This window comes from Colletotrichum navitas, assembly GCF_030913465.1.
Source record: "Colletotrichum navitas strain CBS 125086 chromosome Unknown LY79scaffold_69, whole genome shotgun sequence".
Lineage (NCBI taxonomy): Eukaryota > Fungi > Ascomycota > Sordariomycetes > Glomerellales > Glomerellaceae > Colletotrichum > Colletotrichum navitas.
The window spans coordinates 146,544-172,882 of record NW_026850615.1 but is presented as its reverse complement, the minus strand read 5'-3'; the positions used below and the strand labels follow the sequence as shown (position 1 = coordinate 172,882).

General features: G+C 52.9%; 8 protein-coding genes across 8 annotated transcripts; 2 read left to right on the top strand and 6 right to left on the bottom strand.

Moving 5' to 3' along the window:
* Positions 1–567: 567 nt before the first annotated feature.
* Positions 568–1,343, bottom strand: LY79DRAFT_614082 (Rieske domain-containing protein). Its single transcript, XM_060561972.1, has 2 exons — positions 975–1,343; positions 568–904 (listed from the first exon to the last, which is right to left on the bottom strand). The coding sequence occupies exons 1-2, from the start codon at positions 1,263–1,265 to the stop codon at positions 623–625; spliced, it is 573 nt and encodes a 190-aa protein (XP_060410403.1). The 5' UTR covers positions 1,266–1,343; the 3' UTR covers positions 568–622.
* A 7,169-nt stretch (positions 1,344–8,512) lies between these two features.
* On the top strand, positions 8,513–9,052 carry LY79DRAFT_614078 (uncharacterized protein). Its single transcript, XM_060561971.1, has 3 exons — positions 8,513–8,639; positions 8,696–8,837; positions 8,896–9,052. Exons 1-3 carry the CDS (start codon positions 8,575–8,577, stop codon positions 8,959–8,961), a joined length of 273 nt encoding a protein of 90 aa, XP_060410402.1. The 5' UTR covers positions 8,513–8,574; the 3' UTR covers positions 8,962–9,052.
* Positions 9,053–11,000: 1,948 nt separating this feature from the next.
* LY79DRAFT_672651 (uncharacterized protein) lies at positions 11,001–11,336 on the bottom strand (the record flags this gene model as incomplete). The annotated part of the gene is made up of 1 exon (XM_060564082.1): positions 11,001–11,336. One exon carries the CDS (start codon positions 11,334–11,336, stop codon positions 11,001–11,003), a length of 336 nt encoding a protein of 111 aa, XP_060410401.1.
* A 1,037-nt stretch (positions 11,337–12,373) lies between these two features.
* LY79DRAFT_523091 (cytochrome P450) lies at positions 12,374–14,108 on the bottom strand (the record flags this gene model as incomplete). The annotated part of the gene is made up of 2 exons (XM_060555501.1): positions 12,374–12,531; positions 12,659–14,108. 2 exons carry the CDS (start codon positions 14,106–14,108, stop codon positions 12,374–12,376), a joined length of 1,608 nt encoding a protein of 535 aa, XP_060410400.1.
* Positions 14,109–15,104: 996 nt separating this feature from the next.
* LY79DRAFT_347968 (Golgi transport complex subunit 5-domain-containing protein) lies at positions 15,105–17,062 on the bottom strand. The gene is made up of 2 exons (XM_060552629.1): positions 16,864–17,062; positions 15,105–16,688 (listed from the first exon to the last, which is right to left on the bottom strand). The coding sequence occupies exon 2, from the start codon at positions 16,620–16,622 to the stop codon at positions 15,282–15,284; it is 1,341 nt and encodes a 446-aa protein (XP_060410399.1). The 5' UTR covers positions 16,623–16,688; positions 16,864–17,062; the 3' UTR covers positions 15,105–15,281.
* Positions 17,063–17,650: 588 nt separating this feature from the next.
* On the top strand, positions 17,651–19,999 carry LY79DRAFT_347946 (uncharacterized protein). The gene is made up of 2 exons (XM_060552628.1): positions 17,651–18,475; positions 18,564–19,999. The coding sequence occupies exons 1-2, from the start codon at positions 17,804–17,806 to the stop codon at positions 19,632–19,634; spliced, it is 1,743 nt and encodes a 580-aa protein (XP_060410398.1). The 5' UTR covers positions 17,651–17,803; the 3' UTR covers positions 19,635–19,999.
* Positions 20,000–20,991: 992 nt separating this feature from the next.
* LY79DRAFT_347917 (uncharacterized protein) lies at positions 20,992–21,970 on the bottom strand. The gene is made up of 2 exons (XM_060552627.1): positions 21,203–21,970; positions 20,992–21,128 (listed from the first exon to the last, which is right to left on the bottom strand). The coding sequence occupies exon 1, from the start codon at positions 21,781–21,783 to the stop codon at positions 21,325–21,327; it is 459 nt and encodes a 152-aa protein (XP_060410397.1). The 5' UTR covers positions 21,784–21,970; the 3' UTR covers positions 20,992–21,128; positions 21,203–21,324.
* A 497-nt stretch (positions 21,971–22,467) lies between these two features.
* Positions 22,468–23,632, bottom strand: LY79DRAFT_694443 (uncharacterized protein; the record flags this gene model as incomplete). Its single annotated transcript, XM_060564795.1, has 3 exons — positions 22,468–23,134; positions 23,203–23,414; positions 23,516–23,632. The coding sequence occupies 3 exons, from the start codon at positions 23,630–23,632 to the stop codon at positions 22,858–22,860; spliced, it is 606 nt and encodes a 201-aa protein (XP_060410396.1). The 3' UTR covers positions 22,468–22,857.
* Positions 23,633–26,339: the final 2,707 nt, after the last annotated feature.

Below are 26,339 nucleotides of genomic sequence, written 5' to 3'. Positions count from 1 at the left end.
AGAGTGCGAGTTCCGTCAAGCTTGAGATTCGCTGCATCGTCGTCCCGTCTGAAGCATCCTTGTCCTGTACAAGGTTCTACTCCCCGGGCCATTACCATCAGAACATTTCAGCCCTATTTAGCAGCTAACATTTTGCCGCTTGATTCTACCGCTAGATTCGAGAAGTTCCACTGCGCATTGCATTCAGGAGCCTGTCCCCTTGCCTATTGCCACCAGCAGGGCTCAGATGGAGGGGGTCGTTATGCGGCCTCCTCGATATGGGTGTTTCTCATAGTAGTAGTGCCTGAAAACAAAGTTCGGCATTGCCTGAATACAGTTCCGTGAGCCTTGACTTTAGAATTCGGTACAGCCGACGCCCGAAACCCCAGAGTATCCTGTGTAGCTATTCTTTCAGACAGCCTGTCAATCCGAGCTTGACATTTATTGCGTTGAGCTTGGCAACTCAGAGTGATAGGCAATGGGAACTGTGCCACCAGTTACGCCTGGACCTCGTCTGAAGCAGAGCGTTAATCACATAATTATTTGCTGGCAATAATTGTTGTCATATCCCCCTTGACAGACGTAAATGTCATTCATGGCACAGCCAGTTGTTTTGCATTGCTTTCTTCGTCTATCGGATTTCCTAACCTATCCTTTGCTTTCTCCTCACCCATACTTCTTTGTCTAAGCTTTCCGTCACAGCTTGGGATTCTCCCAATGGGACGGACATCTTCGTCTCTGCAATTTCACGCAACTGGACTTCCCACACACCCAGTTTGTACCTAGCTCTGTCCGCCATTCCCGAAAACAGGTCAAACGACCATCCATGCTTTGGGCATGTCAAGCCTGCGCTCAAGACGATGCCAAAATCCTCAATGTCAAATGGAGTGCCATGCGACAGGGGATATGACGAGTGCGGACATTTCTGGCCATCATTCAGTCAGCCACAAAAACCCAACATCGCTAGCAGACCTTTATGTTTACCCTCTACTTACATGATCGACAGCATGGAACTTGCCCTTATACTTAAAGACAAGGACTTGCTCTTTCAGGTCTCCCTCAATTTCGGCGTAGTTGAGGACATCAGGTGCCAGGAGCACCTCAGTGCTCTGTGAACTGTCCGGTTTGGGAACATGAAAGACCTTACATCCCGGCTTCAGGTCCGTATCACAGAACCGGAGCTCTGAGAGGTTGCCCTCGTCAGTTCCCAGGTCGGGAAATGAGGAGCCGAGGCCGGCGAGAAACCACCCTGCTTCAGACCGAGATCGCGCCCGGAATGAGCTCATTTCCGGGGAATGAAGAGTATGCCACCGGCAAAGATCGGGGCCTCGCTGATTGTTGTGGAAACAATAGTGATGGCATCGCGATTCAGGCTAGTCCAAGAGCGTACCGCGACGGAAATATGCCCTTTCATACTTTTCTAATCATGTGATATGTCACGTGTAAGTCTTGATACTAAACATCGTGATGTGAGAAACCGATCGCTGCAGCTCACATAGTAGCAACTATAATTGAACTACTCTTGCACCCAGATGGATAGCTATGAATTGAAAGCCTGATTATTTGGTTTGGTGTGGCCGAGCCTCCTCTCGTGCCTTGCCCCTTGGCTTTTACACCGGATCCTCGTAAGTCGAAGAGGCTAATCAACGAATGTGGCCAATACGACCGCAAAACAAAAACCCACTGGGCCTAAAACTCATCTCAAAGAAAGATTCCTCAAGTCCAATGGTAAACCAATGACCATACAACTTATCAAGACCTACTTCTTTTTAGCCGCTTTTGTTATTGGTATTCCAGGTGTCATTCGACGCATGAATATGAAGAGTTATATAAACTCTTTAGTAGCTTATTCTATCTATTTATTAAAGTAGATCCCTTATACTATCTTTTCTTCAGAAGAATATTAAGGTAGAAAGAGTAAGTCCTTAGTATCTCTCATAACTAAGAGAAAGAAGTACCGACCCTCACCAAGTCTGACATGGTTGGTTTCTTTAATACGTACATTAAACTAGGCTCAAATGAACGAGCCAAAGTCTCGGTGCATCTGGTCTCGCCGTCATCGTCGTCAGTCACAGGAACCATAACCGAAAGCGGATCTCATAGACCCATCTACATTGAGAACATCGGCGAGTTCCGGGTAGCAATGCAAAGAGGAGTTCACCCCAAGGGCTGAGTATATGAAGTCTTTGCCTGTCGGTGCGATTGGTGGTCCATGGATGATGATGATGATGATGATGATGATGATGATGATGTAGTTAACGTCCAGAGTGAAGAGGGACGTGCTGGACAATGCCGACATGGTCTATACTATCTACAGACTTTATGTGGGGATGCTTCTAGAACAAGGTATATCTATTATATCTGCCGCCGCACTCCTCTGCCGTCCTCCAGCCTCTAGATGTGGCTGTCTTTAGCCCATTAAAGCAGGCCTATCGCACAGAGGTTGGACATCTAGATGACTGGGTTACAGATTCAACTATAACTGGCAAAAGGGCATTCTTAGAGTGTTATTTTAAGGCCTGTGAGGCATCTATAACGAGCCCAAATATCAAGAGTGGTTGGAGGGCATCTGGACTATGGCCAATGTCAATAAGGCGCCCTCTATCTAACCCCATGGTATCCAAGGCCTAGCCAGCCAGCCAGCCCAGCCAGCCTAACAGCCAATAGTGGGATGAAGCCGTATCTGTTGCCCCATGGTCAACCCCTCATCGAACAGCTAATCTGCGGCACCAATTACACCTATTTAGCCAGCTAGGCCAGGATGAGTTAGATACCCATACTATTCGTCACCTATCTAGAAAGGTGCAAAAGGGGTATGATGAGCAGGCCTCCAGAGTGGCATATCTAGAGCAAAAATTACGCCATTTAGAGAGCCAGTTAGAAGAACAGCGGCAGCGTAAGAGAAGACAAGTCCGTATATTTCCTAACAGGGCTTTTGTTAATATATAGGACATCCAGCAGGCGCAAGGGCCGGATATCGGTGATGTAGATAGTCTGGATGAATCCAGGGCATCTTAATTACCTAGTGAGGCCCGCAGTTGTATATGGGTAGGTGGTAGAGATAGTGAAATAATTGATGATAGTGGTGGTGATGGTGGTTTGCGCAAGTAGGGGTTTTGCGGAAGTAGGGTATTAGAATTACCAACCCCTGCTTCCTGCATCATATCAACACGCAACGGTGTAATTCCTCAATTTTCACGACCTCCCATTTTGGGTCTTTGGCGCATGCGATGACGGCCAAGTCAGCGGCCAGCTCGATGTAATCCTACTGCTTCAACCTCCAGGCAGCTTCAATAGGGCCTTCCGCCCCCTGATCCAGTCAGCATACCTCGGAATCTGCCCTGTTTGGGTGAATTCGGCTCAACCGTTTAGGCCAAGGAGTTGGAACAGAGAAAGAGATAGCAAGTAGGTGCTGGTCAAAGATTGAGATAAATTCAGATATAAATACCTGAGTGACCGAAGCCCATCATTATGCCCTACTAGCTAGCCATTAGCCCAGACTGTCATCGTTACTTTACAATACGCATTCCACACCATGTCCTATTACATTTATAACCACAAAGTCATAAAGGCTCTTTTTTAGAGGTACGGAGATCACAACATCGAATACTCTGTCTGTGCGCTGTTACAGAATTTGGGGCCTGATCAGCAAAACCGATAACATGTTACGACCCAACAAGTTACAGGCGACGTTGCCCCACTAGACAACCAGCGGGCGGTACGGCATTTGTACAGGACCAACGATGGGTCGGGACAGGATGACTCCTCGGGTCAGGAAGAACTATGGTGCAAGTCACGTGATGATAAGAAGGACTGACAAACGATAAGCGGTCCCAGGTGAAGGACCGACAACGCCAAGGGCGGTCCACGGTGAAGGACCGACATTGGGATATCGGTCCCAGGCTCAGCAACAGGATCAGGACTTGTATATAGGATGGACTTGGACGCACTCAAGGACAGACTTTCATAGCTCTTCAGCAATCAACTTCTTTGTGATACATTCTCTGAATACCTTTCAGTATCCAACCTTAGTGGTTAATTGACAAGAGCTATACGAGCTACCTTCACGACTATTGACCACCCGACTGATCACCGAGTGATCGACAGACCAGCAAGCCAACACTACTGTTAACCGAGTATCGACCCCAGCTTATTCCTAGCGGAAACCCTACTGTCGGATTACTGACCGTAACATAACAGTCCGATATCAGCTGTACCCTAATAAGAAAATACATAGGGCTAGGGTTAACGAGAGTTTACTGCAAGGTCAAAGGTTAATTGAGTAAATGTACTACTAGGACCCCTGTAGCAGTAGCTGCCTACTGTTGCCTCCTATAACCTACTGTTACTAGCGCCTACCTACTATTACCTACTATTATAGTACTTAATAGTAGGTAAGCGCTAGTAATAGTAGGTTATAAGAGGCAACAGTAGTAAGTTATTAGCCTTTATAGAAACTTTAACCTAAGTCTAGAGATTAAAAATAATTTATATAGGGAAAGCAACGTATATAGCAGAATCGACGCTAAGAAAGTTACTTCCTAGGGCGGTATATAGCCTACTCTGATATTATTAGAGTTCTGTAATGTAGAACTGAAATCATGATGTACACTCCTGTTTTTGGCCTAGTGCAGCACGATTTGAGTTTTTTGGTACTTGCGGCTGGTGCTTGGTCTGTGATATTGGTCCTTATTTGAAGTGTCAAATGATATCGGCGGAGCCGATCACGCCCTTGGTCGTCCTGGGCTTCCCTATTTCTCAAGGCTACGCCAACACATTCGAGCAGCCCCCAGACCAAGGATTAACTCGAATGGATGTGCTCACTCTCAATCTGAGAGGCAACAAGGGATACCATCTTGAACACATATTCTCGGCATATATCACATCGCGGGTTGTGTTGTGGATGCGAACGAACGGCTGAGAGTATGAAATGGCGCTCGATGAAACAAATAAGCAAATTGTTGAATCATACTAAAGGGGCGAGATAAGAATTGCCTAAGCAAGCTGCTACCATCCTATGTTCGTCATGTCTATCCAATTGCTGTCTACAAAGAAGATGCAATCACTCCCTCTTTAAATGGTTTCGTCGTGACATTCATCAATCAGAAGGGGGTACTTTTTTAGGTAAGAATGGAATAGTTTGACAATGTGATAGCATCAAACCCCGCACAAAACTTTCCACTTAAGCCTTGTCTCCTTGAACAGTCGTGTCAAGAACCAAATGCTCTTCTTTCTGCAATATTCCCTCCTTTATAATCTTGAAAGTAACTGGCGGTTTCCTCCTTGAGTGGTTGCCGCATCCATGCTCTCTGCTGCTATTGCCTGAGTTCGTGACTCCCTTGAATATTGCTGCCAATCGTCCATGTTGTCTTCATTGCTGTCCAGAAGCAGGGCCACAGTTACTTCCACTTTATCGCAGCTAAGATAATAAGACACTTCAGACAGCATCAAGTCCTTGCCCCAAGCGAAAGGCCGCTTACAGAAAAATGCTATATACATAGTTCTAAGTAGAAACACGCTAGTGATTGACTCTCCTTTCGAGATTGGTTGCTGGTTCACAAGGTCAAAAAAGAGAAACTCCTTGTTTCTCTCATAAGCCTCTTAAGTGGACCATAGACGCACATTGAGTCCAAGTCCTTTGTCGTGAGTGACAAACAGTTCTAGCGTACTGAGTTTTGAAGGGGGGTCTGCATCCTGAACAGGCCAAGATGTCTGATGTTGCATGTCAGAAATAGATTTCACATGCAAGACTGTGTTCTGTACCGGGTTAAGGAATTTCATCGGTCTCGAAGTACAAATGATAAGCCAAAGTTGCGAATCAAGGGAGGACACTAGGATCCATTGTCATGCTTTGGAAATGTCGCATTGCAAAAAGCCACATTTGACACCAGCCAGCATTGAATTGAACCCCTGGCTCGATGATGCGGACTTTTAGCGTCGTACTGGAGGTTTGGATGGAATATTGACTGTTTTTTATCGCATGCCGTTTGAAACTGGCCCGGAAGGCATCATGTAGGCTACCGTATCGAGGAAGTGATACAAGTGTCTTCATGCAGTTCGCACGTACATTAGCCCTTCATAGTATTAGTTTATAATTAAATTTCATTTCTTTCACAGCCTTTTTTGGGCAGCGGTAGAATGCCAGAGCGATTTGTTCGGCGGCCAGTGGTTAAGCCTATTTTGGAAAGCACCGCCACCACTGCCACCGCCGCCCATAACCCATGCAAAAAACGCCCTTTTCGCCACAAATCCACCATCGCCAACAGACGCCTACGATGCCTAAGATAGAGCCCTCCTACCTAACCTTCAAAGAGTGCTAGCAACACGTATAGATTTACTATTACAATAAGGGTATTACTCTGTAACCAAAAGGCTAGACTAATACACGTAATTAATTAACTTATTTACAACTTAGCTAGTAATTGCCTACTTTAGGCTACATGAAGAAATATATTACCTGACTTTACATAATTTTCTTAATCCTGGTATTCTTATTGGTTAGTTAAGCAAAATCCGAAATAGGTTTTACTGTCGCTGAACAAATCTCTCTGGTATTCTATCGCTACCACTTTTTTCTAAACCTAACCTATATTATTCCTATTAATAGGTGCTTTAACTTAACCTAACCACTCACTATATTACTATAAGCTTGTCTCAGTTGTAGAAATCACTAGTCACCCTACTAAATAATAATGATTATAGCTAGAACCCTCTAAGGTTGTTTAAACCTATTTTAAAGCAGTGCCTGCCCTTGGCCCCCCTACCTGTCTCTACTATGATGCTCTCCCCTCTGGAACCCCCGAGGTTTCTGCCTAAAGAAACTATTAATAAACCTGGGTACAGGTAGAATGCCAGAGCAATTTGGTCGGCGGCCAGAGACTAACCCTATTTAGAAGGCACTGCCACCACCGCCACTTCCACCGCCACTACAACCACCGCCCTTTTTGCCGTAAATCCACTATCGCTAATAGACGCCTACGTTGCCTAAGATTAAGCCCTTATATCTAACCTTTAAAGAGTACTAGTAGCATATATAAACTTACTATTATAATAAGGGTATTACTCTTTAATTAAACAGGTTATATAATATAGTAAATTTTTAAATTAATTACAGCTGTTGCCTCTATTTTGTCTTAACTTTAAATTACTTAAATCTGACGAGTTTTTAACTTTATGTAACTTTCTGAATCCTGGCCTTGTCATTGGTCAGTTAAGTCGGAATATTGTTTTTGCTGGCGCTGACATAATATCTTCTGAAATAGGCTTAACCCACTGGCCGCCGACCAAATTGCTCTGGCATTCTACCTGTACCCAATAAACCTGAGGAGTATCTTAGGTATCTTGTTATATATCAATAAAGACACATTTTGCTAATACACTAACTGTAATCCTAATAGGTCTCTTAGAGCCCTAATATCTACTTAAGATATATAGACTAGCCTTGATAGTGTCTTAATAAGCTTGTGTTATAACTTTAGACTAATGGTTTTGAAAGCTTAGCCTAAGGTTTAGCCTATCCTGGATTTCCTTAGCCTCAGCAACGCCACTATCTTGTAGCGCCTTTTCTAGCTCGCCTAGCCTTCTGGCTATAGGCCTGACGTCGAGTTCCTCCTGTAGATCTAGGAATACTCTAAGTCCTTGGCGCTGATCGGGAAGTGAGCCTCTATGCTGCCTACGCTACAGAACCTTCTGCCAACGGTGTCCAAGTCCCTAAAAGCTAACATAAAGCAGTTAACCAGTAACGTCCTCCCTAGCCCTAAGATAGTCTTCACTAAGTCAATGCGCTGCGTAGAGCAGAGGGTTACACAGACTATATACCTAGCCTTTGTAAAGCAGCAACTCGCTAGATATACGTTGGTATCCCTGAACGGCGCCTATACCTGTTCCACGTATCCTAGCCTCGCTGAGTCTTTCTGCATTGTAGACGTCCTCACCCCCGACCGGAAGATTGTCGCGGTATCGGACGCCTTTGTCTCGGTGACGGCGTACCCGAGGGCCCAAATCAGGAAGTGCCTAGAGAAACGCATTAAGTGAAAGCACTCACATCTGGGCCACCCCCACATCTTGGCCACCCTTTCCTACTAAAATAGCTAAAAACCGCTATCTATATCTATTGTACTTTATTAGTCTTTGATGTACTAAGCTTTTTTTATTCTAGCGAAGCCAAAAGTTATATATTGGTGGGCGGTAGGCCTGAGGAATTAAGTGGTGATAGTGGTGGTAATAGATAGTGATAGGTGTAGGGCTGCGTAGTACCTAGCGTGGAGTGCTTAACTATATTTACTTAAAAAGTAATAACTAGGTTTTAGTATTTTTCAACATGTACAGATAATTAAGTGCATAATGTACTAATTTCTTTAACCTTTTCTTCTATGGTACAAGTAGTGGATTCTTTTATTACAGTCTATAAAAGTTATTAATGTAATATAAAAGTGGAGTCTAAAGATTATTAAGATATGTGTTGCACGTTTTATACAAACTTCTATATAATCAGAGGATGTCCCAAATGGATTACAGATTCAGTGCACAACATCAAGCATTTAAACAACTATTTCTATCTTATCTTTATAAGGAATTCATTACTCTTCTAGCACAATGCATCTTTCAACGCTCATGTTTACTCTTTTTGCTATTGGCGTTAGCGCTAATTACCGATGCTAGTAAGAACTTTGTTTATATACTCCATACTTATAATCAGAAACTAACATACGTCTAGTTGCACGAACGGGGGCCATTACAGAGAACAGGCTACAAGAGAGATTTGTAGGCAAATGACTGGTGCCACAATGGTCTCTGTCCATGGTGGTGATGAGTGTCAACTTTCAAACCACGCGCCTTACAAGACTCAGTGGGAAAGAGTAAGTTATAACTTAAATAGTCCGTACTTGTATTACTACTAACATTTGTTATGAAAAGTTGTGTAAAGCTCATATGTCTGCGGATGATGGAAAGTGTCAATGGGCGCAGTCATACAAGGCATAATAGGACCAGGGCCGCCCCACGGGTGCCTGGCGGCTACCAGATAGGAAATATGCACGCTGCACAGGAACACATTAGACCTACACAGCAGAAGGAAAATAGTATATGTTTAAGTTCAATTCGAAGGCGATTGCTGCGCACGGCGACCCTGTTTCTTTACTACCCAATTTGACTTTCTAGAACGTTCTCTGGCTGTCTCTCGATGGCAACAGCTCTGTCAATGTTTATGAGTTGAAAGGCTCCGTACGAATATGAATTTCTGCATATCTGTATACGATTCTCTTAACGTGATTCGTCTTTCTCTGCAATACCATTGCCCATTTACCTGCAGCATGACTTTAGACTTTACTTGGGAAGTAAGCTGACAGACTACAGTCGCGGACACAACGGTGGTTTATCAAGTCACCCACAGAAGATTGATCAAGGGTTTTTACGATGCCGTAATCCCATTGGGGGAATCATTCTTGCCAACAACAAATACCCTCTTTTATTTCGCCTTCCTGTCCGTCCATGTGTATTCTCTGTGTCTACGCATTGGCCAGGACTTTTGCTCCTCCAGTGGAACCAAAATCTTGACGATTGGGTCCTCATGTCTTGGAACTATTGTCTGTCAGCACAGCCGATAGTCACCCTATCCTACACAGTTTGGTACAGAGGTAGGCAGACAAGCCGCCTAATTTCCGCGTTGCGGTGGGCCAATGCCCCGTTGAAAGACCCTGTGTTCGCCGGAATATGCAGCTCAGCTTTGTTGCAACCTGGCAAGGATGCACACCGCGAAAAGAACTAATGTGGGCGACATATAGATTATTGTCTCCACGTCTGCAGGTGGGGAGGGGGGGGGCACTGTATCTGTACCCTCTCTAAACGGGGCTGCCTAACATGCAATGGGCATAATAGCACATGTGCAATTTGACGCCTTGACGCGAATTAGCTTCTGAGGAGGCCAGCATTGTTACAGTCTGGTAAGGGGACATAAAAGAACCATGGCAGGAGTCGTCTTGTCTCTACAAGCTAAACGGTTGTCGAGTTCCAAGCTGGAGTGGTATATGCATTTTCTGTTTAGAATCTGGATTCAGAGTAATATACGATGGGTGCGGCTGCGAATGACTATTTCGAACAACTTAATCCTACTTCGATGCTAACTACACCTTCACCAGTTGTCTTCTCTGTGACCGGGCGTGGTCCGCAAACACATCGAGTCTTCTCTGTTTCTTGTCAATGGCACCCATCCGGTTAAAGTCCAAGAAAATGGCAAGGGATTATCGCTCCAGACGCGGGCTTCCGAGAGGTCCTGTTACACACAGACGACCCTTTAGCTAGGAGGACGAGGCTACATTAGTATCATCCACCCTTGACCCGCTGACTGCCTACTCGATAAGATGTAAGCTCAATCCATCATAACCTCCAAAAGGAAACCGTCGCGGAGCATCGTCTCGTGACTGTCGTCGCATGGCTTGAGCCGAGGACATGGGCTCGTACGCTCGTTTGGTAAGTTGGCAAGCCTAGACCCGCACGCCCAAGAAAGGTCTCGCGGTTTATCTACCAAGAATTCAAACCAAGAATTCAAACCAAATGGGAAGCCTTTCATACCTGGTAGTCCCGAGGTGGACGCGAGTATCGCTTGACGTCAAGTTGGCCATCGGTTCATGGATTTCGTAAGCTGGGGTAATTGCAGCTCAAAATCCTTACGCAATTCTAACAACAGAGTGTTCAGCATGAGCCGTGCTTCATTTAGCATTGTTTAATAAACTGCCTCTTGTTATTCTCCCATTCTGTAGACCCTGTTCCCTTCTCTCCCCGATTTAGAAACAGTTCTTTTTCCGTACTTAAATAACACTTCTATTGGTCCTGAATACTGCAGAGCACCTATCCAATCCTTAATCCCTTTTGCTCCCTTTAGTCACAACGTATTTCCCGTGTCCATGCCCTTGTCACTGCATGTTCTCCCGTTGACGCCCAATGATTTGACAACTTGGTCCGCGGTTTCCGGCACGAATCTGGAAGAAAAAGAAGAAGAAAAACGTGTTTGTACAGCTGAAGCCCTATGCGCGGGATTGACTACGGCAAGGGATTCGCGGCTCGCTGGTGTTGCAGGACCAAGAGGGCTCATTCGCCCAGCTTTGATCGTCGTTTCTCTCTCTCTCGCCAGCGGCGTCGCCGTCGTCGTCGTCGTCGTCTCCTTCAGGCTCGTTCGCCTCCTCGTCTCGGTTCTTGGCGCGACGCCCCACGCATTTTATGACTGCCCAGCAGACGCATGCCGCGACGACCAACACTAGGAAGGCGAGGAAGGCGATCAAAAGAAAGGCTCTGGCGTCGGTGGAAAAGTGGGCGAGGGACCAGCGAGTGGTTCGCACGAAGGCGTCCAGGAAGCCGGCCATGGCGGTGTGTTAGTGGCTGCGTTGAATTGTTCTTGTCTTGGTCGTGGCTGAAGAAGATGATGGAAGTCTTCTTTCACCTTCTTTTTGAGATTGAATTGCTGTAATAAGAGAAATGGCTGGGGGAGGGGGGGTTATTAGACGAGTAAGTGAGGTTTGCTCTCTGAGATGTCTGGAGTTGAGATTTGGGCGTGCTTTGGCGGTCTTGTAATACATGCCGGTATCTCATCTCCGGTCCCTTCTCAGGTTCCGGAGATGGGTGTACAGTTTGCTGCTGTGATGGTAAACGGGCAGCACTGCCGCTGCTCTTACTCTGGCTGTCTGCTGGATGCGCACGAATGGGCCATGGTGGCTGATACGTCGGACATAGCCGCTCCCAAGAGGTATGTGAACCCTATCCTGACGTGTGGAATCTGGTCACCGGATACCCCTTCGCCACATCATATGATGCCGGCTGGCTCGACTTGCCAGACATGAAGTAGGGCGGCTAGTCGTCAGTCGATGTAGCAGAAAGGCTGGCAGAAGATCTCCATTTCTCGGTGCGAGAATCGAAAAGAGAATGACCATACCCGGACCCTGTATGGCATCGTCTCCTGAATTCTTTTTTTCTTTTTTTCAAAAGGTGCCAGGGAATGGAGCCGCTGGCCAGCCCGCATACTTGATATTTGGCGGTGCCGTCAAGCATCAAGTCAACAGCGGCTCGACAACAATCACTAAAACATTAAGCGAGGAGGAAGAAAGCGAAGCCTGGACTCCGATGGCGGCCCTGCTACAACGACACGATGGAAAGATTTGAACGGAAAAGGTATTTGCTTCAGACGTCGTTGCCCCGCGCGCCAAGACTGTCCTGCGGCGCCTTGCGCAATGCTTCGACGCAGAGAACGGATGGACTTGAAAGTTGTTGTCTGATCTATTAAATCAATGGCTGGTCCAGCCGACGAGTCAACGGTTGGTTGCCCATCTTCCCCCCGATGACGAGGTGGTTATTGATCTCGTACGACCCCCTCTCCTCTAGAGCGATAAAAAACAGCCTGTATGGACTACGCGTACTGCAGTTTGATATTCACGCCATCCCTCGGCGCCAGGGTGAAGTGTAGTACCTTCCTCGGCTTCCCCTCCGGTCCCAGCCACTCCATGCTCTTGAACCTCTGCAGCAGCCTCACGATGAGGTACCCGGCCTCGGTGAGGGCGAATTGCTCTGTACGATGTCGGTCAGTCAATGTCAGAAAGCCTTACGCAGCTACGAACTGAAGTAGGACAAGAGAGGGGGAAAGGGGGGAGGGAGAGGAAAAGGTAAGGAGAAAGAAGAAAAGGAAAAAACTCACGTCCGAGACAAATCCGCGGCCCGCCGCTGAACGGGATATAATTCCAGTCCAGCAGCACGCCCTCCCACCGCTCAGGCCGGAACTCCGCCGCCGCCTCCCAGATGTCGTCCCGGCGGTGAAGCAGGTACGGCGAGTAGTTGACCGTCTGCCCCGCGCGCACCACGATGGGCTGCTCCCCGTCGCCGCCGCCGCCCCGCGGGAGCACCGTGTCCCGCGTCGCGATGCGCATGTTCAGCGGCACGACGTTGTACACGCGCAGCGTCTCGCGCAGGACGAACTGCAGGTACTTGGACGCCTTGAGCGAGCTGAAGTCGATGTTGGCCGGGCGGCTGATGCCGCCGTCGTCCGTGTACTCGCCAAAGTTCTGGATGACCTCGGCGCGGAGCCGCTCGAAGACGGCGGGGTGCTGCGCGAGGAGGAGAAGGGTCCACGAAAGGAGCGTGGCCGTCGTGTCGCGGCCGGCGATGAGCAGGCCCAGTATCTGGTCCCGCAGCTCGTCCTCGTTCTGTGTCTGCTCCGCTAGCGTGTCCAGCAGGCTGTACCCCTTGCCCGCTCCCGCCACGCGGGGCTTCTCCGACCTGAGGGCCATGCGGACGTAGTAGTTGGTGTACCTCCGGATGTAGTCCGACGCCTTCTGACCTTTGCCGACCGGCGCGAGCCAGTACATGCCCTGCAGGCGTATACGCGTCAAGATCCACATCTGCGCTTCGTGGAAGGCCTCAGCAAAGGTCATGTCCTTGTCGCACTGGTCGACCGCCATGGCCGTCGCAGCGCTCGTCGTCGACGTCATACCTGTGGCGGCGGCCGTCTGCGAGTCGATGCTCTCGCCGAAGAGGAAGCCGGTGGACGTGTCGAGGGTGAAGCGGGAGAGCATGGGCATGATGTCTACCGTCACGGCGCCGCTCTCGGAGCGGCCGACCAGTGGCAGAGCCCTGAACAAGGCCTGGACGGCGGCCTCGGTCTTGTCGAGGTCGTTGATGTGGTCCCGAGAGAACTGTGGGCGGAACAGCGCGCGCGAGTGCTCCCAGAAGGCGCCGTCGGCGGTAAAAATGCTGTGTCCCAGCAACGGCTTGAACTGCTTGATACGCCTCGGGCCCAGGTCGAAGTCCTTGAAGTTATTGGCCAGCACAGCCTTGATGTTGGCCGGGTCGATGGTGTAGACTTCGGTGGGACCGAACAAGCCCGGTCTGGAGAAGGTGGTCCCGTTGGCGACGTAGCTGGCGCCGATGCAATCGTCGAGGATGTCGCCGCCGTTGCGGGCGGTGGAGATGGCGCGCCAGACTACATCGATGCCGAACGGCAGTTTCGTCGAGACGTATTTGGGCAAGGTTGCGCCGTGAGCCTTTGCGAAGCGTTCTAGGCGCCGACGGGCGAGGTAGGACGAGATGATATAGTACGCTACCAGGGCCGAGAGGGCATACAAAAACGCCGTGGAAGAGAGCAGCGCCATCGTGATACTGTTTTCCGGCTCTCAGGTGGTGGACGACCGACCACCCGAAAGGGGCTCCTATCAGCTGTTGAGGGCGAATTGAGTTATATATCACCCACAAACCATCACTCAAGAACAACCACCCACGAACAGTCACCCACAAACAATATCGGGACGCCTGCCAAATGTAGGCGCCACGGACCGGGGGGGAGGGAGGCTTGGTCCGCATGGACGAGCTAGTGTACGAAATATCCCCATCCAACGATTTCAACGTGGCGATCCGGGTCCCATCAGCCTCCACTCGTCAGAACTCCATTTTTGCGCACTTCTCGACGAATCGCTGGGCGTCGGACTCATAAACTCTTGGCATCGGACTCTTAGTTTCGTGGGGCCATGCTACCTCGGATGGGTATCTCAGATGCATGGGTTCTCGGTTTCTCGGATCCCCCTCAGATTAATTCGAATTTGGCGTCGTCATGCTCGTCATTTTTTCTTTTTCTTTTCTATGCGTGGCTGTTTGCGTAACGGCCATTTGGCAAACGCAGGCCGAAAATTACCCCGGAAACTCCAGCTTTTCGTAGGCGAGATAGGGCAGTCGAGTTCATGGCCATCGACCACAAGGCTAGCGCGAGTGCTGCCTCGGCCCGGAGCTAGAAATCGACACAACGTTTTCGGCGCCCAGGTTCCGTTGTCCTGTGCATCCATTGCCGAGAGCATTAGAGTTGAACATGAGCAGGGGCACCCGAAGCACGCAGCGTTAATGCAACGGGCTCCGCAGACGTTGCGTACCATGACTCGACCGACGTTCCGTGTCCATGCGACCATAGGGCTTAGTCCGTGAATCGGCTAGTGCCCTGTCCGTGTTAACATGGCATGCCGAGTGTGTGCGAGACCTGTTTTTGGGTTCATAAAGGCTCGAAATGGCTCAGAATGCTGTCCACGGTGATGATATCCTCCAGCACCGGTAGCCAGGGCCGAGAATGCCATCGGTACTATACTCTGGCAGCGGCCGGGTACCGGTGGGAGCCGAAAGTAATCGAAAGAAATAATGAAACAATATGGGAGTCGTCAATTGAAACGTCTGTGTTCCGGCAAAGGCAGATACCGTTTGTGTCTTAGTCGTAGATGCTCCATATCCACAGCAAGGTGGTTGGCTCGTTCGGACCGTCCACCCAAAGTCCGGCGTTCGCGGCCTTATCTGCCCATGTTGTTCACAACGCTCCCGACCATGACGGCGACCTCCCTCTCCCAGTTTCCCTCTCCCCTGGTCTTGCCCTTGAGGGCGCTAGGCATCTGGCACCCCTTGACGACGCACTCACGCACACCCTCGCCGATGTACACTTTGCTGGCCTTCAGCGAGCGGGCGACCGCGCCGCCGCGGGTGACAATCTCCTGCACCCGCGAACCCAGGCTGCCGGCCATGGTACGCCAGAAATAGCTCGGCAGACTGCCCGTCTCCAGGTGCGCCAGCAGGGGCTGCAGCATGTTGGTCTGCTTCTGCGGGGCGGCGACGAGCGGGTGGGTCGGCAGCTTGGTCGACTCGAGGACCAGCTCGAGGGCGACAATGTTCTGGCACCGTGCCGATATCTCGGCGAAGGTGCGCTCCAGCGTCGACAGCTGGGCGAGGGAGCGCGACATGGATGCGATGGACGACTGCAGCGCCGAGCGCAGGTACCCCTCGAGGGCGGCGAGCAGCAGCTGCGGCGCCCAGCGGTCCGTCTTCTGGGCGGCGGCGGCGGTGGGCGTGGGGGACAGCAGGAACAGCGTGACCATGCCCGAAACGGTGCGGGCCTTGGTCTCCTCGCCCTGCGCAAAGGTGGCCGATTCGGGGATGGCAAAATCGCGGATAATCTTTTCGGCCGTCTCCCTCGCGGACCGCTCGATGGGAGCAACGACGGTGTCCCGTAGGGTGCGGACGGCGTCGACCCTGGCGAGCCCGTGGCCCTCCTCGCCGGGGGCGGCGTTGTCGAGGATCTCGCGAAGGGAGAGTATGGTGTGGGAGCAGCGCACGAGGGCGCGGTGATCCTCTTTCTTGGCGGCGGCGGCGGCGGCGGCGCTGGGGCTCGAAGCGGCGATCTCGGCGTGCTGGACCTCGAGCTGCCTCCCCAGCTGCAGGCAGCGGCCGACGGAGCGGCCCAGCTTCAGGGTCTCCCACAGGCGGGTGGCGACCTGGCGGACCTCCTCGGCCTCGGCATGCTTGTCTATGACCTCCTTCTCGAGCTGCTTGTAGCTGTCGTTGAGGCTTTTGATCTGGGCGTCGAGCTCGGATATGATGCGCTTGCTCGAGGCGGTCTGCTCCTGGGTGTAGGTGAGCAAGGGGGTGGCTTGCTTAGAGGTCAGAGAGTCGATGTGGGAGTCGATCTCCTGGGTGTCGAAGAGCACGCGGGATAGCGGGGTGGACAGATCGAGGGGCACGTCGCTGGGGTTATTTGTAGCGAGGACGAGGGTATTTGCGAAGGAGGAGGGGTTGAAGGCCGGGTCGAGGAAGGCCTCGTAGTCGATGTAGGAGGGGTCCTCTTGGTTGCTGGTCGTCATGACGGGCGGCGGTGATCCATTGACTGGGGGAGGGAGCGCGATTGTTGTGTTATATGTGGTGATGAGCTTGGTTTGCAAAGGTTAGCTGTGAAGCTCCAGCTTCCAGCTCCAGCTGTCCTGTCTCGGCCACGAGGTGTGGGAGGGAGCAAGCAGTACGTACCTCTCTGCAAGGGGGGGGGGGGGGGGAAGAGAGGGAACGTGACATTGCCTTACGTAAGGCAGGATGGATTGACTTGCTTACCTCAGCCAGGACGAAGATGTGGCTTGTCTGTCTCCATGCTCGAGCTCGAATGTGGCTGGTGAGATGAATCCCCGCATTTTGTTTCGGCTGAGCCACACGCTCAATTGTTGCGATGAAATGACGCCGTGCGTCCCGTCCCTCGGGTCTCGAAGCGGCTCTTCTTGTTTTGTTTTGTTTTATTTTTGTTTAAACAACCCAAGAGGAAATCAAATCGCATCGCCTTCTGGGTTTCGGCTCACCCAGATTGACAACGATTCTTCTTCGTCTTGCTCTTCTCATCTCTTTGGTCCCCCCCCCCCCCCCCTCCGGAGCTTCGGCTTCTCCACGCGCTGACCAACACAACCAAAGCACACCCGGCCATTCCGTCTGGATCTCCCTCCTCCTCTCTCCACCGTCCACGCTGTCATCGAATGATCTGCGCGTAGCGTCCATAATCCTGTCCGGGCGCGCTGACTAGTCGCGAGACTAACGGAACGGCACAAGAAGAACGAGAAGAAGCGAGCAAGCAAGGCAGTCTCCGACTCTCCGCCTTTCCGAGCATTCCATAAGCGGATTGCAGATAACCATAGTTTCGCCGTTCATTTTATTATCTTTATTTTTCGCCTTCGTCCCCCCCTTCCTTAACCACCTCATTTCCACCCCTCGCCGACGCTTTTCCCCCCCCACGCCAGCAATGTCCTAGGTTCGCACCCGACTTCGTCGTATCCGCCTCTCCTCGAGAGCAATCCAGCCGAAATACCCATTGGACGAAACACGAACCGGTTCCGAACCCAAGTCGAACCCCAAAGCTCGCCGCATCCCGCCGATCTCCCCCCCGGGCGATCCGGCCGACCCGAGACCGAGAGCCTGACCTCATCGAACCCCGAACCTTGAACCCGCCAACCTTCTTACTCTCTCTAACCCTCGCCTCTCGCATCGACCTCAACCTCACTCGCCCCCCATGGCTCTCCACGCCCGCGCCCTCCTCGGCTTCCCCCCCGGCGCCAATGCCTCCGACACCATCCTCGCCGGCGTCCACTTCAACCGCACCGTCCTCTCCTTCTGGAACTACACCCTCTACACCAACGGCACCCTCTCCAACGGCTCCAACTGCTACGTCGTCGAGTCCCCCTACACCCCCGTCGGCCTCCTCCCCAACGGCTCCTTCGTCAACTCCACCTGGTGCTACGACCCCATCAACCCCATCGGCCCCCGCGCCGGCGTCGGCGTCGGCTTCGGCGTCGTCTACGGCCTCGCCCTCGTCTTCGTCCTCGCCTGCCTGACCAAGCACGGCAGGTCCCACCTGCCCGCCTCCAAGCGCTTCTACCCCGTCGGCCGCCGCTGGCAGTGGTACTACGCCATCCTCGTCTGCGTCGCCGCCTTCATCAGCCTCTTCACCAACATCGACGTTGACCGCTTCTACGTCGTTGGCCTCCCCATCGTCATCAACAGCTTCTTCTGGTACCTCCTCCAGCAGTTCACAATGGCCCTCGTCTGGGAGGCCGTTCGCCACTGGGGCAGCTGGAGCGAGCGCCAGGCCATCGACCCGGACCCCTTTTCCTTGCGCGAGGGCGACCGCAGGAGCAAGATCGAGTTCTGGGCCCCTTTGTGGTTCTACTTCTGGCTATGGCTGGTATAGTCTTCCCCCTTACATCCCATCTCACGAGGGAAAAAACAAAAGGAAAAAAAAAAGAAAAAAAAAACTAACACAACACCCCCAGAACTTCTTCCTCATCATCCCCCGTAACTGGGGCGAGATCGAAAAGCAGCGCTCCCCAGACCAGACCGCCTCCCGCGCCGCCCCCAACGCCACCGACGGCCGCTTCAAGGCCGCCACCTTCTGCCTCGTTGTCTGCTGGCTCACCATCGTCGCCTCCCTCCGCCACTCCATCAAGCACTACTACCCGCGCAACCGCGGCCTCCTCAACAAGGCCCGCGGCTTCCTGCGCTACGTCCCGCTCCGCTTCCTCCTCATCATCCCGCTCGCCGGCTGCCTCGTCGCCTACCAGGGCATCGTCTCCTGGAACTTCGCCTACTCCGTCCTCAACGCCAAGGCCTCCCTCGCCCCCGTCTACGCCGGCGGCTACGGCCCCGCCCTGCTCATCCTCTACATCCAGATCGCCTACGGCTTCCTCTCCCCCAACGAGGACAAGGAGCTCATCCGCCAGCGCCGCGAGCGCGGCACCCAGATCGACCGCGAGATGGGCTACGTCCCCAAACCCGCCTGGTGGAGGCGTGTCAAGAACGACGACCACCTCGTCGGCCGCATGTCCATGCGCGAGCGTATCGCCATGAACGTGCGCGAGCTCGGCGGCGGCGCCGCCACCAATCGCGGCGTCCGCCAAAACATCGACGCCATGGCCGACGAGCGCGAGCAGCGCGAGCAGGCCGACCGCGAGATCGAAATGGGCCCCGTGAGCCGCGGCAACACCACCGCCACCGCCGCCGCCGCCCCCGTCCCCGTGCGGCCGGGTTTCGACGCCGCGCAGGGCTCGACCTTCGCCTCGTACAGCGGCAAATCCGACCGCCGCCGGAACGAGCGGGCCATGGCCGCCGCCGCGGACCTGCTCTTCCCCGTCGCCGGTGCGAACCGGCCCGATCGCACCTCGGAGCTGACGCAGGACGGCCCGCCGCCGTCGTACACCGACGTTCCCGTCACCGGAGGACGCGGCAGGAGCACAGACGGCTTCAACACGCCCCACGACCCCAGCCAACGCAGCAACAGCACCTTTTCGGCCGTCTCCATCACAGGCCAGCAGCCCCAGCAGGTAAAGAGCATGCTGGATATCTGATCTGTGTTTTTTCTGTACATGTGACCCCTTCACACACGGGCACGACTCTGTAAAAACAAACTTACGAGCCATGACCATCAAAGACTATGGGATTGTTAATTATTCAAGGCGTTTTCTTAGGCGGGGTGCCTCTTATCTGGGATGAACAATATATATATATATATATATATTTATAACCAGAACAGGGGCGAAATGAGATTCCAAGTATAGTAATAATAAAGACTAGTACCCGTCAGATATGGCCATCCGCGCATCTGTCTCCGTTGCCGTGTTATAAGTGAGCCTGTCGCCAGAGGGCTAACGGGGGGATCATAAGCACTGTCCGAACGGGCCGACGACGACCTGCGAATTCGCGGCTATTTCGTCTGCGGGCTGGTGATAGTGTTGGTTTGCGAGCCCGTTGTCCACCACATCACCCCCCCCCTCGCGTGCCGTGAGAGATGATGTATATGACACTCAATCGCTCAGATGTGAGTCACACACCGTCGCTCATGCTTTGCTCAACCTCTGTTTACGAGCTCATCAGGCAATCAGAGTTTATAACCCCACCGGAATCAACTAGAGCTTGTGGCTAAGCCGAGCGCCGACCATTCGATACACACAGCCGTTGTGACACTCGGGATGCGAAAGCGAAGACGTCGTGTACGTCGAGACGCATAGCTCTACTCAGCCCGCATCTTGGAGCACGGCTCATCCGGACGGAGAGTCCACGAGAAATATGGATACACAAGATCCCCCCCCCCCTTCCGGCGTTCGTTCCAGAGTGTTGAGAAGGTGATCTATCACCTACCCCAGGCTGGCTGACCGTTGATGGTCTGAACACGGCAGATTGTGACGATTCGCTCGTCGGTCAACAGCGTTTACCGGCTGCAGATAGTGCCAGAACTTCACATGACTGTCCGACGGCCCCCTCGCCGCCGCCACTCGCGGTGTCCTGATTGTGAAGGTCCCCGAACAAAAGTCGACACGTGAAGGAACCAGAGCAGCCAGCGTATGCGAAGCTCGAGCCCATGACTCGCCGGGCGCCATCCCATCTATGCAGAGCTGTCATCGGGTGGACGGTCCAAGCAACAAGAGATGTCGTTCGTCCAATAACAGCAGACAGATAGAAAGAGCTTACCAGGCCCGGATATCGTGCTGTTGGCGAGAAAGGGAAATCGAGTCACAAGGTCTGCGGAAAGGGGGATGGATGCGGCCAGGTACCGGAAAGGGCCCGGCGCCGGCGGCGCGCGCCTGATTCCAGGCGGGTAGGAACGCACAAGCCGTACAGAGAGGCGACCCGGGATCGGGCACTGGCGATGCAAGCTATTGCGTGCCTGAAGAGGCGACTAGCAAGACGTCGGCCGTTTCTTGCATGAATAGACAGCACGTAAGTCAGCCCGTCGGTCTCTACCTAGGCCGCAGCCCCCGACCGGGCGACGAGATCACCAAGACTAGGGCCTGCCGGGCGTTTATGTCTAGCTATGGACCGGTCTGTCGGCGAGGGAAAGATGACTGCATGTCGCATCAGCAGGAGGTGGGTGGGGGGGGGGGGGGGGGGGGGCGAGGAGGGAATCCCGCCCACTTACGAGCGACACGAGCGACCGTTGCCAGCGCCGCCCATGGCATCATCATTGGATTGACATGTGTGTTGGACACGAAACACTGACAGCCACCGCAAACGAAACGGCCCCAACGCGCTGGCTGCAGGTCACGACAGGGGGAGGGGTGTTCCCACAAGATCCGCAGGTTGCCGAATGAAATGGATGCCTTGTTCCATATTGCAGACTTTAGTGTACGAATAGACCAACGAAAATGCCAGTAGAGGACGTCGAGAGAGGCTACTGCTGCAAAGAACATGGGGATTGGGGCGACCAGACGGCTGCCCTAGCTTATCTTCGGATGCGAGCTCATGCACGCCTGCATGCTGTGCGTCGCACTGGCGACAGCTCGCAGCTACTGATGAGTGCGCCTGCATGGCGCCGTTCATGCGACTTGCTGTGCTCTCAGTCCAAATCCCCGAGGACCCGTCGAAATAGCGATGACTGCGAAGAAACCTCACCCCCGTGTGGGACCGCCAGTTGGCGGCTACCAGTGTGCCGACACAGGGAACCGGGCTTGATCCAAGTCGCGACTGATGTCTCCTCCTCTCTCTTGCCAAGGGCTTCATCCTTCGTCGTCGCCGCTTGGACGGAGGCCGCGTTGACACCAAGGCCGAGTTTGCCAAAAGAGCGGTGAGACCAGCACTACTCGCGGCGACAGACACAAGCTCGCGCAAACGGGGCTTAGGCGCAGCTCGTCGACGTGAGGGGGAAAGATGAAGTCCCAGGGATGGGCCCAGCTCTGAATATTCAACTCAAGTCAAATACTGCAGCGCAAGCTATTTGAATCTGCGCAGGGCGGCTGGAGGTTGTCAACAGCTGGGGCCGTGGGGAATGTCGTTGTCTGTCCTTGTCGTAGCCGCAGACACCTGTGCGACCCGACGGGGGACCGCCTTGGATCGGTACCTTGTTCATAGCCGTGGATGGGGTCGGCTTGTCAGTATCTAGTCAGTTAGTGGTTTGTCGCTCCGAGAGACTTGCACATTCGCTAGCGCCCTAAAGCCACAACACAGGTCCTTCAAGCAAAGTCCTTGTTGATCCTGGTGGCTTTTGCTGCTGTATGACGACGCGGGGCAGCCGGCCCTTCGACAACGGAAGAGAGTCAAGTCGGCTATTGAACGACGACCATTTCTCGGTTGTCTGTCGCCTACCTCTACGTGTAGACATGGTCCAGCATTCGACGTTGAATAGATGGGCGCCCTGCCAGAACGCATTGGATAGCGCTGCGCCCGCACCCATCGGCGAGCAGTGAGGCGGCATTTCCCGTCTGGATGCGCAAAGGTTGTTGTGTCTGGAGCGCGAGTATGTAAAACCCTGTCTTTATGTGTGTTCCACATCCAGGAAATCGAACTGCTGCCCGCAAAAGCTCTGTATTGGCCAGTCTTGCATCCATCGCGAGCCTCTTTCGTCTCCGTTCCTGTTCCTTGCATCGTGCAGCTAGCATTTGACGTCGTAGATTCGACCACACACCCAGAGGTAAAGGAATGTCCCGGGTACGGCTGTTGGGTTGTCTTGCGAAGGCCAAACTGAAAGTAACATTCCATTCTGTTGCCAGCGTCTATCGCGATAGTCGTACAACCCAACCAGGCCGCAGATGATGTGAATCACAATGCGGTATGATCACAACTCCACACAAGGTTGACTCAGCCGAAAGCGACAGAGGCCATCTTAGGTTGATTATGTCTCACATTCCGTGCTGCAAGATCCAAGTCCGAGACCACCTTGGCGTGTTGATCGGGACCATTTGAATTTAGGAGTAGAAGTGGCCAGTCCGAGTCTTGGTGTGGCGGAGGGTACCCGCAGACCATTGCCGATAGCGAATGGTCTTTGGCGGTGAACCATGAGCTAGCTCTTGGTCCCATCATGAGCCTGTCCGCCTCGCCAGTTGGGATACCACGGCATACAGCTGTTGCCCTTGTCCTATGCGTCTCTACTGATCAAAGACTTTGCTTTTTAACTCTGCTGTTCATGCGCAATACTCCCCGTACCGTGAAGCCCAATGCATACGATAGTTCATGCGAGCAGGCAGAGCAACCAAGAGAGCAGCCAACCATGAGACCAGCAGAAATCCAAGCTGCATGACCAGGGTCGTAGTCAAAGCGGACATGCAGGAGGTATTGAGTTGAGCGAAGCAGAACACCTCGCCGCGGCGTGAGCGCAATCGCCATGCTAATTCCAGGCACATCTCGAGTTGAGCGACCTGCATATGGCTGCAGTATCCCGCGCGTGTCCCTCCCCCCCAAATGACACCCCGTCTGGCAACAAGGACCCTCATCGCTTTGCATGCATTTATTTGGTCACCCTGGCGACTTTTGCTCCGCCTACTCTGAAACGAGCCAAGTAGTTCCCTGTTCGAGGGATTGTCTGCAGATAAAAGTAGGTAGAGTAAGCATACAAAGTCCCTTGACCGACTGTCATCTTCCGTTTTCGGCGTCAAGGGTTCCCCCGCCATGTCCCTATGGGAGGATGACGAATTGGTGGGATGAGGCTAGCCACCAACAAGTGATGGGCGGCCGCGGGCACAAGGAGAAGCCTTGCTTTCTACCGAGGGCTGTAGACGTGTCTCGGTCTCGGTGGCCGCCATGTGCTACACGCCTTTTCTTGCGCTCCGAGCACGCATAAATGGCCGGCTTGGAAGGGATCTTGGTGAATTATGATGAGCGATCCGATGAGCCTGCGCGCGCCTGGCACACAGCGGTTGGGGAGCACGTCGCCGGGCGGTCTGTGTACCGGCATTTCCCTCGGCACGCGATTGGCATGGGAAGCAAGGGGCGGTACTCCGATGCATTGTTTCATCCGCTCTTGAGTCTAAATTCTCCGTTTTCTGATGAATGAAGATATGATCCGTCGCTTAGTGGGCCCAGGCCTCGGTCGGCCTGGACCAGGTGTGTAGGTGTCCAGAGTCGCCGACGACGATACCCATTGTTGATGCATTGCGTTATAGGCAGACAACCTGCCATGAAGATACTGCCTCATCTAAACCAACACATACTTCTTGCCAGTAATACAGTTATTTCCCTCGCTGCATTGCAGAACGGCAACTCTGAACAATGTGCGACGTGACTGCTCATGGTACCTTTGAAGGCGGATGGAAATTGTTAGACCGATGCATACAGCAGCGGATGCCCTTCGATCCCTTGTTACGCTTCAGACAGCTTAGCTGTTTGCGAGGGAAGGACAGGTGTTCGCGGCCGATGACACTGCAACATCTGGTCGAGCAAACGCGACTTGACATTGATGAAGAGTGGTCTTTTGAGCGCATTACGCGGGGATGATCGCATACAAGTAACCTCTGCAGATCAGCCGAGGCGGAGCTGGAACAGACGGGCTTGACAGCGATCCGCAGCGACGATAGCGTGGGGAAGATGAATAGGCAAAGAACCCCCCGTTCTCACTAAATTGCTGGAGTGCGACGACCTTGGGTTTGGTAATCTTTAGCGGCGGGGGTGGGGGGGTTATGAGACTTTGAGGAATTCTGCGATACGACAGTGAGGATCAGCATGTATCCTTGCCCTTCAGACAGCGACCGACAAGCCCCAATCTGACAGTGTTATCGTCATGTCCCTGCGGCCATCCCCCACCCAATCAAGACCGACCAGGGCGATCAAAGCCAGGGCCAAGTGCCAGATTGCCAGCCAGCCTCCCCGCGTTCGGCCAAGTGCGGGGGCACTTTCGACAGGTTTTTATCCCGAACATGATGCGGCACGCGCTGTCAATGCAGGCATGCAGGCACAAAGATTGCTGGAGGACGTCGTGGGATATGCAGCTGGCGTTCGCAGTTGTACGTGCGGGTTGCCGACCCGGCCAGCTCCCTGCTGCTAACCCCCGATAAGTGGAACTGCTGACCAACAAGTAAATACATTGTTGCGACGAACAGGGCGCGAGGAGTCTGAAAGTCGCCGCCGCCCTCCGGTGTAGCGGTACGGGCTTGGGACGAAGTGGACTAAGCCAGACGTGGACCGCGGGGCGAAAAGAAAGGGTGCTTGCTTGCTTGTGATGACCATTCCAGACGAACCGTGGCGGCGCTGAGCAAGTGACCAGGAGCGAAACGCTGGGTTCATTGTGTCGTTGGCTGTTTATGGAACAGCCCCCCGAGTGCGATGGTGGGATGCCCCGTCTGGTCGCGAATGCGATCTACCTAGCTGTAAGGTTAAGCATTGGTGGCCGCGGGCACGCATAAGAAAGTCAGCAGTGGTCTTTCAGCAGCGTTTTCTTGGCATGTGTATGCAGTCTGCGCCGGCAAGATGTAACGGTATCGCTTGTGCGAGAATGACAAGTCGTCTTGGATTGATTGTCGTGTTCCAGAGCATCTCCTAAGGGATGGGACCTCGGGGCGCAATCCAGGCACGGGGGGGGAAGATAAATTCTCACATCATTTGTGGTGTTGGTGGCTGTCACGGGATGCAGGTGGATTCGATCGAGCCAACGAGATGGAGGTATGATGTGATGACTTGGTGTGTTTCGTTGGTGCTTGTACTGGGTTGGACCTGGACAGGGTCTGGACCCAGCCAGGGCGAGCTTGACCATTGCCAAGGAAGGGATGGTCGCCCTTGGTCGAGAAAGCGAGTGTCTGGCATTGTGGTAGAAATAGATGGACGGACGGAAGGGGACGGAAGGTGATTGTAACCCGTTTGTCGATGGTACTGTCTCGCTGCGGTCGAGGGATGTCAGGCAAGACCTCGACGGCCTTCTCTCTGCCTTTTCTCTCTCATTCCCTTTCTTTCTCTCTACATCTTCTCTCCTCTCCGCGGGTGCCCTGTGTATTGGCGTGGTGTCTGTTGAAGAAAAAGGGTCCGACGGAAGGGGTGTGCTACCAGGACAAGAGGGTGGTGCGAGTGCGTGTGTGCGTGCGTGTTCGTGGGCTGATGTATCAGCGTGGGCCTGGCCGCGGCGAAGTATCCCTGAAGCCAGACAAGGTAGCTAGTTGCCTAGGTAGGTAGGTAGTAGGCAGGGAGTGTACACAGAGCAGGTAACGTGGTAGGCGTCGTTGAAGACAGGATACCTAGGAACTGTCTTGCGAGGGCGATGGCGTGCCGAGGTGACGGTGGGAAGCGGCGGGTTGACTTGCCCAAGTAAGAGAGAATGCAGGCGGAACTCGGGAGAGACGCGAAAGCAAACGTGGGCA

Bases quoted from the DNA above. Each gene is read 5' to 3' on its own strand.
- LY79DRAFT_614082 (XM_060561972.1), bottom strand. From the start codon at position 1,265: ATGAGCTCATTCCGGGCGCGATCTCGGTCTGAAGCAGGGTGGTTTCTC. The intron at 905-974 runs GTAAGTAGAGGG...AATGATGGCCAG, and splicing joins AGTTCCATGCTGTCGATCAT to AAATGTCCGCACTCGTCATA.
- LY79DRAFT_347946 (XM_060552628.1), top strand. From the start codon at position 17,804: ATGGCTCTCCACGCCCGCGCCCTCCTCGGCTTCCCCCCCGGCGCCAAT. The intron at 18,476-18,563 runs GTATAGTCTTCC...CAACACCCCCAG, and splicing joins TCTACTTCTGGCTATGGCTG to AACTTCTTCCTCATCATCCC.
- LY79DRAFT_614078 (XM_060561971.1), top strand. From the start codon at position 8,575: ATGCATCTTTCAACGCTCATGTTTACTCTTTTTGCTATTGGCGTTAGC. The intron at 8,640-8,695 runs GTAAGAACTTTG...ACATACGTCTAG, and splicing joins AGCGCTAATTACCGATGCTA to TTGCACGAACGGGGGCCATT. The intron at 8,838-8,895 runs GTAAGTTATAAC...TGTTATGAAAAG, and splicing joins ACAAGACTCAGTGGGAAAGA to TTGTGTAAAGCTCATATGTC.
- LY79DRAFT_347917 (XM_060552627.1), bottom strand. From the start codon at position 21,783: ATGAAGCCCTTGGCAAGAGAGAGGAGGAGACATCAGTCGCGACTTGGA.
- LY79DRAFT_347968 (XM_060552629.1), bottom strand. From the start codon at position 16,622: ATGACGACCAGCAACCAAGAGGACCCCTCCTACATCGACTACGAGGCC.